We start from the raw sequence: 9,858 nt of genomic DNA on the forward strand, positions 1-9,858 counted from the left end.
ACAGATATTTCTCACTGCTTCTCCCTGGTTCCAACAGCTTTTTGTCTTTTTGCACAACCTGGAAGAATTTCTGGCATGACAATTCACAGATATTTGCTGCTCATTTTTGATCAGCTGCATCTGTTTCTTGAGTCTGACCATTGACTGTACATCAAAGAGAAAATTCTCTCTGCAAATGTTGCTAGCACCTTTAGAAGCTGTGGCTTTCTTGTGCATTTCCGTGGAAGCATGCTGAGATAAATCGTTATCACCCCCATGTCTAATTGAAAACTCCCAAAGGCATAAACTGCAAAAAGCTTTAATCACATCACTACTGACAGGTTTAAACCACAAATTATTTTGTTCCCGTTCCTTTTTATAGTTGCAGAGTCTCGTTTCCTTTGTAGATTTATCCATATACATTCTAAAATAAATTGTGTTCCTGGCTAGCTTCTGGAAGAATCCATTACTGTCACAGATGCAAACATTTTCATCTCATTTCATTTGTGTTATTTAGGTCAAGGTACGTAAGGAGAGGAGTGCTATTTAGTGGAAATTTGCAAGCTGCGGTCAAAATATGGGAGACAGAGCTTTCTGTTGAGAAACCTTAATTTGGACAGAAGTATGGGACATCCCAGCTAATACAGGACAGTTGGCAACATTAATGTTGGCTGTAATCTAAAAATATTATTCCTATCTTAACATACAACAACATAATGTTTGGGCTGGATCGTGCAAATATACATCCAAGAATGTATAATAAATAGGTTGAGTCTATGTGGAAAATATTTTGTTCAGAAATGTCAATTTGTTAAATTAGATCCCATAACCTTTACGTTCAATATGTGAATTGTTTGGTTTAAATTTTGTTCGTTTTTTAACACTACGTGATTGTAATGACTTTGTATTATGCCTGCTAATGTTTTTCATCAATGTTTATAAAGTTGTATAGCTACAAGTATCTTCTGCTATCCTAACAGCACCTTAAATCAAGTGGTGTTCGCTGCAGAACCAGCTTTAACCCCACCTAACTTGGGTTCCAGCTCCAACCCCACCTTTGGCAACGGTTAGGGTTCAGCAGGGTTGAAGCTGCTTGAGTGAAGTTGATGCCCAGCCAGCAGTACTGAAAATGCTATCTTGTTAATGGTAACTTGTTAGCTAAAAGTACCTAACAACAGCTGCTATCCCAAAAGCATTTTGTATCCAAGCATTAGCTATAAATCAGAATCAGCTTTATTGCCAAGTTCGTACATTCAAGCAAGGAATTTGACTCCGGTACACTTTGCTGTTTTGGTTTCGTTTTTGTATTACAGAATATACATATTTACAATGTACAATATACACATATATAATAAAAAGGTGCATTTGCAACATCTGTATGCTGTTGTTTTGTACTCTATTGAATGTTCAACAGAGAAACAGCCTGGGGGAAGAAACTGTCTCTGTGGCAGCTGGTTTTAGTGAACAGTGCTCTGTAGTGGCGGCCTGAAGGTAAAGCTCTAAACAGTTTATGTGCAGGGTGTGTGGGGTCTGCAGAGATTTTAGCAGCTCTTTTCCTGACCCTAGACCTGTATAAGTCCTGGATGGAGGGAAGGTCAGCCCTGATTATTCTCTCTGCAGTCCTGATTATTCATTGCAGTCTGGACCTGTCCTGTTTTGTGGATGAACCAAACCACACTGAGATGGATGAAGACAGGACAGACTGAATGATGGCAGTGTAGAAGATGACCAGCAGCTCCTGTGGAAGGTTGAACTTCTTGAGTTGCCTCAGGAAGTACAGTCTCTGCTGGGCCTTCTTTCGAACAGTGTCTATGTGCGAAGACCATCTCAGGTCCTCAGAGATGGTGGTTCCTAAGAACCTGAAGTGGTCCACGGCCGATACAGTGTTGTTGAGGATGGTGAGGGGGGTGTATGGGGGTGGTGTTCTCCGAAAGTCCACCACCATTTCCACAGTCTTGAGTGGGTTCAGTTCAAGGTAGTTCTGACCGCACCAGTGTACCAGCCGATCCACCTGCTGTCTGTATGCAGACTCATCACCATCCTGGATCAGACCAATGACAGTGGTGTCATCTGCAAACTTAAGGAGTTTCACGGACGAGTCCGATGAGGTGCAGTCATTTGTGTACAGAGAGGAGTGGGGATAGAACACACCCCTGGGGGGCACCAGTACTTATTGATCTGGATCTGAAGAAGATGCTCTCCAGTCTCACCTGCTGCTGTCGGTCCGTCAGGAAGCTGTTGATCCACTGACAGGTGGAGGCTGGGATGTTGAGCTGTGTGAGCTTCTGGTGGAGGATGTCTGGTATGATGGTGTTGAAGGCCGAGCTGAAGTCTACAAACAGGATCCTGGCGTACGTCCCTGGACGGTCGAGGTGTTGCAGGATGAAGTGTAGACCTAAGTTAACAGCATCATCTGCCGACCTGTTTGCTTGTTAAGCAAATTGCAGGGGGTCCAGCAGGGGTCCTGTGATGTCTTTCAGGTGCTTCAACACCAGCCGCTCAAAGGATTTCATGATTACAGACGTCAGGGCTACAGGCCTGTAGTCATTTAATCCTACGATGGTGGGTTTCTTGGGCACCGGGATGATGGTGGATCGTTTGAGGCAGGAGGGGACCTCACATTTCTCCAGTGATTTGTTGAAGATCCTTGTGAAGATTGGAGCAAGTTGATATGCGCAGGCTTTCAGACATGATGGGAAGACGTTATCAGCTCCTCCAGCTTTCTTTGTTTTCATGCGCTGAAAGAGCCTATTTACATCTTCCTCGGAAATCTTTAGTGCAGGCAGAGGATCTGATGGTGGGGGGTTGGTTGCTTTATGGGAGGAATTTGTTCCTGAATGGGATGTGGAGGGGATGATTTGAGGTGTGAATAGCTTCTTGTCATGTCTGCAGTAGAAGCCATTCAGACGGTTGGCCAGAAGACGACTCTGTTCAGGATGAGTGGGGGGGCTCCAATAGGCAGTCAGGTTTCTCAGACCAATTAATTCATAGTTATCACATTTACTGTGCATTTTTTGTCCAACACAAAGCAGAATTACTTCTCCTTTTTCACATCACTTTTCTCTCTCTTAGTCCCTTTTGGAGGCACATGACATGGTGGCATCAAAATGCTATGAAGTACCTCCGCCACCTGAGATGGGCAACGATGCAGCGGTAAATAGCGCGCTAATGCAGGCCGATGCCGTCCGCATGATTGGCATACGAAAGAAGGCCGGTGAACCGTTGGTGAGCCGAGATGAACGCCGACTAAATGTGTTTTTAACTTTATTTTTGTGCCTGCATATGGATGTTGCTGTTGTACATTATTGATTGAGGGAACCATCCAAAGCTATACCTTCCATTCCCATTTATCTTCCTTGCAGGGTGTTACTTTTCGTGTGGAGAAAGATGACCTGGTCATCGCCAGGATCCTCCATGGCGGTATGATTGACAGACAGGGCCTGCTCCACGTGGGTGACATCATTAAAGAGGTGAATGGCAAGGATGTCGGCAACAACCCCACAGAGCTGCAGGAGATGCTGAAAAACTGCAGCGGAGGGATCACGCTGAAGATCCTCCCCAGCTACAGGGATGCTCCTGCACCTCCACAGGTAAAACAACAACAGTCTTAAGTGTTTGTGTAAGGAAACTGTGCGTAAAGAGCGTCAGATGTTGGATGGTAGCACCGGCCTGGTAATCTGGTCCTCCTTCAATCCTCTGTGCATGATGTGAACCATGGGAGCCCTATTAATAACACTCCACAGGCTATCTAGGTCAGAATTGCTGTTTCTGCCTCCTACACACACACACACACATGCTTCCTGTAGTTGCATGCATCGTCTCATGGAAAGTACAGTAGATTATGAAATCCTTATTTTCTCTTGTTTGGTCATGGCTGCTGAAATAAAAATGAAAAAAGAACCTTTTCGCATTTTTGACCTAATGCTGGGTGGGGGTGGCGTAAACTTGATGAATAGAAGTAAAGGCAAATGAAAAATGAAGCAAAGTCCCAAACCGGCTCTGTGGCTCTGAGCATCCTGAGTTGTGTACTTTACTGGCTTGTTTTATTGCTTCCTCTGCCTCCTTGTTTAATCTAATACATCAGCCAGAGCACTTGGCCTTCCTGGCAAACGCCTCCGCTGTTAGTCAATCATGAAGACCAGTACTGGGTGCCTTGTGAGATTCTATTGTCACTTTTTACTCCAACCTTACCTTACATCAGTGTCTTCTTCTAATTACAGAAAGTGAAACAAAAACAGATTTAGTTGCTTTATAGGCATCCAACTGAACATCTGACCCCACAGGTGCATGTGCGGCCCTATTTTGACTACGATCCGGCCAGTGACAACCTGATCCCGTGTCGAGAGGCAGGAATGGCCTTTAAGAGAGGTGACATCCTTCAAATTGTCAACAGAGAGGATCCCAACTGGTGGCAGGTGAGCTTTCCTCTATTTGTTGTTTCTGACTAAGTGTCCACACAGGTCACAAGGGCAAATAAATCTAAAGCTGCTCTGTATTTGCAGGCGTGTCATGTAGTGGGTGGTGCCACAGGACTAATACCGAGTCAGTTCTTGGAGGAGAAGAGAAAAGCATTTGTCCCTAGAGAGTTTGATGGATCAGGTTTGTCTCTGCTCCCTCTGGCTGGTGTTATGATGACTGTCTTTAAACTTCAGACCATAACTATGAGCATAAATGTAAAATTAATTTCAGTTTTTAATGCTGCAATACCCTAACTAACAAACCTGTTTTTAAGCATAGTCAACAGGTTTTCAACAGTGATAAGGTTGGAGCTTGTTGGCCACCTTGAAGAGATTGTCATTTTGCTCACTTTTCAACCACCTGATCCAAAAATGTACCTTGAGGTGAAAGGAGATTGGTTAAGAGGACTCAAAACTATCAAACACATAAAAAAAAGCTAGAAAACCACCATCACTCTTAATATGAAGTGAGAAGTTGACTTTTTCCAGATTAACTGAAATTTGAAATGACCCGCAGGGATAAGCCAAATACCTTCTGGAGAAAATGTTTATGGTCAGCTGAGATAAAGGTTGAGCTGTTTGATCCCAGTGACAACAATTATGCTTGGAGAAGGTCAAGGTGAGGCTTTGAAACCCAGAACACTGTACAAAATGTAAAGCACAGTGGTATCATATTGCGGGCTTGTTTTGCTGGACATGGTAACCAGTGCCATAACAAAGTGGATGCAATAACAGAGAACTACTTCCTGATTCATTAAACTCACCTCAAATCAGCAGCTAGATGGTTGAAACTTAGACATGGTTGGACAAGAGAAAGATGCCAAATGCACATCAGAACTGGTTTGGAAATGGTTATAGTGGGCTAACATTAAACTTCAAATGGATTCAGCCTCAAACCTACTGATAATGTTTGGACTGTACTTGAAAGCTGGGTTCGTTCCAAAAAAACAACTACTCTCTACAGATTCTGGTATGGAGAACGGCCCCATATCCATCCAGAAATATCCCAAGACCATGATGCCTGCAAAGTGTTTGCTACCTGCTAAAAGAGATTTAACCAAATATTAGTGGGGGAGGATGTATACCTGTGAGTCTGTAAAACCTTGATCCTATGTTTATTTAGAGAAAATACCTAAAAATCTAGAATTTGTACACCTAATTCTTTTTTATATATTGAAGTTGTATATTGTATTAAATGGTTTAAATACATCACAAAAGCCACAAATGAATGACATTCACGCCGATGAGTCAAACTAGTATTGCACATCAAAATGGGAAAGCTTCACTATGTATGACCATGGTGTTTATACAAATGTTTCAATTCTCCATGTTTCTCTGCTAAAACATGCTGATGTTGGGTAGGTTAAAGTCTGCTACAAAGCCAGTTCACAGACCAGAAGCCAATCTACCACAAATACAGCACTCACAAATCAGTCCATGCCTGCCTCCATCTGGGCAAATGGTGCAACTGCAAATAAGTACAAGGGAATAAATGTTTCTTTTCTTTCCTTTTTAGGAATCCTCTGTGGCACCTTAGCTGGGAAAAAGAAGAAGAAGATGATGTATTTAACCGCCAAGAATGCAGGTTAAATACTTTTCTCACTGTTTGTTCACATCTGACATTTTTATTTTTGTTTTTAGTTTCCAAACTTTAAAATCTTTTTAAATAGAGTTTGACAGACACGAGTTGCAGATCTATGAGGAAGTAGCCAAAGTCCCTCCATTCCAGAGGAAGACGCTGGTCCTGATTGGTGCTCAGGGGGTGGGCCGTCGCAGCCTGAAGAACCGACTGATGGTCCTCCACGCCACACGCTTTGGCACCACCATACCATGTATGTTATTTTCCTATTATCTTACACAGTGCTTCACAAAGTATTCATACCTTCAACTTTTAAGGTATAATCCTCTAATCTGACTGAAGGCTAGTAGTGGAAAACTAAGACTGCACCTCACACTGATCATATCACGATGAAACATGGCGGTGGTGGCATCATGCTTTGGGGATACTTTTCTTGTGCAAGGAGATGGAAGTGGGTCAAAGTTGACGGGACAGTGGACAAACAGCCCCAGGTACAATAGAATGATTTAGATCAAAGAATATTCATGTTTTTGAACGGCCCAGTCAAAGTTCAGAACTGAAGCTTACTGAGAATCTGAAGAATTGAAAATGGATGTTTCCTCCCACAGTCCAAAGACATGCCTGTTAGGTTAATTGGTAACTCTAAATTGCCCTTAGGTGTATGAATGAGTGTGTGCGTGGTTGTTTGTGTGTTGCCCTGCGATGGACTGGTGATCTGTCCAGGGTGACCCCGCCTCTCGCCCATAGACTGCTGGAGATAGGCACCAGCTCCCCCGCGACCCACTATGGAATAAGCGGTAGAAAATGACTGACTGACTGACTGTTTGCAGACAGTATTCATTACATCTATGTCACAATTAGCTATTTTGACATGAATAATGGGTAAAGATTTGTAGTAATACAAAGTATCTAGACATATACCCCAAAACCACAAAACATGAAAAAGTTCAAGGTGTATGAAAACCTTTTCAAGGCCCTGGAATGTTAAAATAATTGTAAATATTGCAAACTATTTATAGCAAAAAAAAAATTTTTCTTACATTCAGATACCTCACGGAGGCCCCGTGATGAAGAGCTAATGGGCAACACTTACCATTTTACCTCACGGACGGAGATGGAGGCGGACGTGAAGGCTGGCCGATTCCTGGAACACGGCGAGTACGACGGCAACCTGTACGGCACAAAGATCGACTCCATCCATGAGGTGGTTGCCGCGGGACGCACCTGCATCCTGGATGTTAACCCCCAGGTACGGAGCAAACAATTCTCCTCTCTAAAAGACTGGGAAATAACAGGCAGCAGGAAGAGAACTACAGAGTACATCACAATGAATCTACTGCAGTTGAAGATAAAAGTGTAAACAGGTTTGTGCTTTGATGTCTTCTCCAGGCCCTGAAGGTACTCAGGACGGCAGAGTTCATGCCCTATGTGGTTTTCATTGCAGCGCCTGATTTTGACATACTCAAGGCCATGCACAAAGCTGTGGTGGATGCAGGCCTCACAACAAAACAGCTCACTGTAAGTAACTACTTGACCTGCACAACAGTTCTGATCAGTTTGACTGATCTATTGAAAGACTTAGTCTCGACCCACTGTCGGACTCTACTGGATTTTCATTTAAACATGCTGGTATTTCAATGAGCTTATGATGCCATGCATTATATCAAGATTCCCAGGTCCTTTTAGAAGAAAGGACCACAGCATCATAGATCTTCCACAATACTTAGCAGTGGTATAAGGTGCACCTAAAATGTTTAGGATCAAAGAGCTTAATCTTACTTTGGTAATGTTGGTAATGTTATGACAGAGTGTTTTGTAGAAGCCTCTCAAACAATTCTGGTTTCACCTTCCTTACCCTCCTGCTCACTGTATGGTAGCAAGATAATATTGGATCCTTGTTCAGTCTTGTTTGTCAAAGTTCCAGTTATTATGCTTTTCCAGACTTCTTTGTACCCATATTTTAAAGCTCTTAATGGGGGGCAGATATTTTACGGGGCATATGATGAGTAGGTGCAAATACAATTGGATAAATTGATCAAAAGGACGAATGGACCAATGAACAGATGGATGGATGAATGGGTGATGGAACTGTTAAACAAGATATTTATTAGACAATGAAAAAGTCTGAAATACAAATATTTTTCCAGACTTTTTTCCATGCTTATCCAGACCAGAACAATACCTCAATCAAATACTTATCTTGTTCAATAACATCAAATATACCTCCAGTCACACGCATTTCCCAAATCTTTCAGTCCCTTTCATTCTCTGTTGCTGCAAATATTGTTACTGCGGTTCATCCCGTGCATGTCTCCAAATCTGACCCTGTTCCTTCATGTCTCTGCAGGACGTGGACCTGAGGAAGACGGTGGATGAGAGCGCCCGTATCCAGAGGGCTTACAACCACTACTTCGACCTGACCATTATCAACGACAACCTGGACAAAGCCTTTGAGACGTTACAGGCCGCCGTGGACAAACTGTGCACTGAGCCTCAGTGGGTCCCAGTGAACTGGGTGTATTAAGGACCAGAACCTGTGCTTCCACAAACCATTGCTAGCCGATCTTATGCGTTTTCTGACCAAAAATGGCGAATGAAGAGGACATGAGGGAGGAGATACTACTGAATAATATTGATAATATCTAATTGCTCTTTCTCCTCCTAGACCTGCACACTGTGCAACTCCTTTTCTACTCCAAACTCAAAGGGAAAGAGTGCTTATGTATTTTATAACTTTTTTTAATGAAAAATCTTTATATCCCACGTGGAATAAAACTGCTAATTATTCAAACATATTGTCATGTATTTGGGCCAGCTTGTTTTCCATTTAATTTATTGTTGTAGTTCTTAGTCTTGTAAATGGTTTTATATTGCCAGTTCTCCTTCCATTACATGCAGGATTCCTCGGGACCAAAGTCCCCAGGATGAAATGGACCTTTGAGCAGTTATTGCCACATCTGGACAACTGTAGCTGTTTCTTTCTCCACCGAAATTCTCTTTTTTTAAGTAGGTGGACCTCAAATCATCAGTCCACGTCCTCCAGCTGGATCAAGGGTACAAACTACTCCAGCAGTTAAGAAGGAAAAAACATTTTTTGACTTCCCTTTACAAAGGTCAAACACTTCATTTTGTCTAGTTATGTGTCAAGATTTTCTTTTCTATCAGTGTGGTGATTAATAGCGTGTAGAATTGAATCAGACCTGATCTTCATCTTTATTTTTTTTTTTAATCTGAAGCGTGTCACTTTGTAATTACCCAGTGTCTTCACAAGCCAACCTGTTCTTGTTGTATTTTTGTAAATGTGGCTCATTCTGTCCTTATGTGTCACTAAATGTCAGCGCTCCTTACTAAACCCCCAAAATCTGACAAACTGGTTCAAAGTCAAATTCTACTCGCATCCAGCGAAGCCAAACCAGGTCAACTGTAGCATTATACTTCCACATCTCCATATTTAAATATTAAAACAACAAATTAAACTTTTTTTAGGAATTTTCCTGCACTTTAGGTAAGAGATAAATTACCTCATTGTTTTACAGTAACACTTTGCATCAGTCTTGCTGCATGATTGAAAGGTCCCCACATCGACCCATTGTGTTTGTTTTTACAGTTTTATTAGTAAAGTTCTACTTAATAAAACTTATTAAATCTTAACCTCCAGCTGCTGTTGAGTTTTTTTTTTCTCTTCATGCAATGTGTTTACACATGTTAAGACTGGAAAGAAAAACTATATTCAATTCAATTCAATAAAACTTGACATGTCCCAAGCATGCATGTTTTTAGACACATTAAAAATGTTAAAAAGTACACTTATGTCCATACAACATATACATACATACCGCCAAA

At 42.0% G+C, this 9,858-nt stretch overlaps 1 protein-coding gene across 4 annotated transcripts in view; it reads left to right on the forward strand.

Annotated features, from left to right (window-relative positions):
• Positions 1-9,666, forward strand: part of pals2b (protein associated with LIN7 2, MAGUK p55 family member b) — a 32,611-nt gene extending 22,945 nt beyond the window's left edge. For all 4 annotated transcript variants that reach the window (XM_047383699.1, XM_047383700.1, XM_047383701.1 and 1 more), the window contains exons 6-14: positions 3,052-3,204; positions 3,342-3,569; positions 4,263-4,394; positions 4,482-4,578; positions 5,953-6,021; positions 6,107-6,268; positions 7,062-7,264; positions 7,405-7,533; positions 8,363-9,666. In XM_047383699.1, coding sequence (XP_047239655.1) covers positions 3,052-3,204; positions 3,342-3,569; positions 4,263-4,394; positions 4,482-4,578; positions 5,953-6,021; positions 6,107-6,268; positions 7,062-7,264; positions 7,405-7,533; positions 8,363-8,539 — 1,350 coding nt within the window. In that variant the 3' untranslated portion in view covers positions 8,540-9,666. The remainder of the gene's footprint in view (positions 1-3,051; positions 3,205-3,341; positions 3,570-4,262; positions 4,395-4,481; positions 4,579-5,952; positions 6,022-6,106; positions 6,269-7,061; positions 7,265-7,404; positions 7,534-8,362) is intronic.
• The last annotated feature ends 192 nt before the right edge of the window (positions 9,667-9,858 follow it).

Source organism: Girardinichthys multiradiatus, chromosome 13, assembly GCF_021462225.1.
Source record: "Girardinichthys multiradiatus isolate DD_20200921_A chromosome 13, DD_fGirMul_XY1, whole genome shotgun sequence".
Taxonomy (NCBI): Eukaryota; Metazoa; Chordata; class Actinopteri; order Cyprinodontiformes; family Goodeidae; genus Girardinichthys; species Girardinichthys multiradiatus.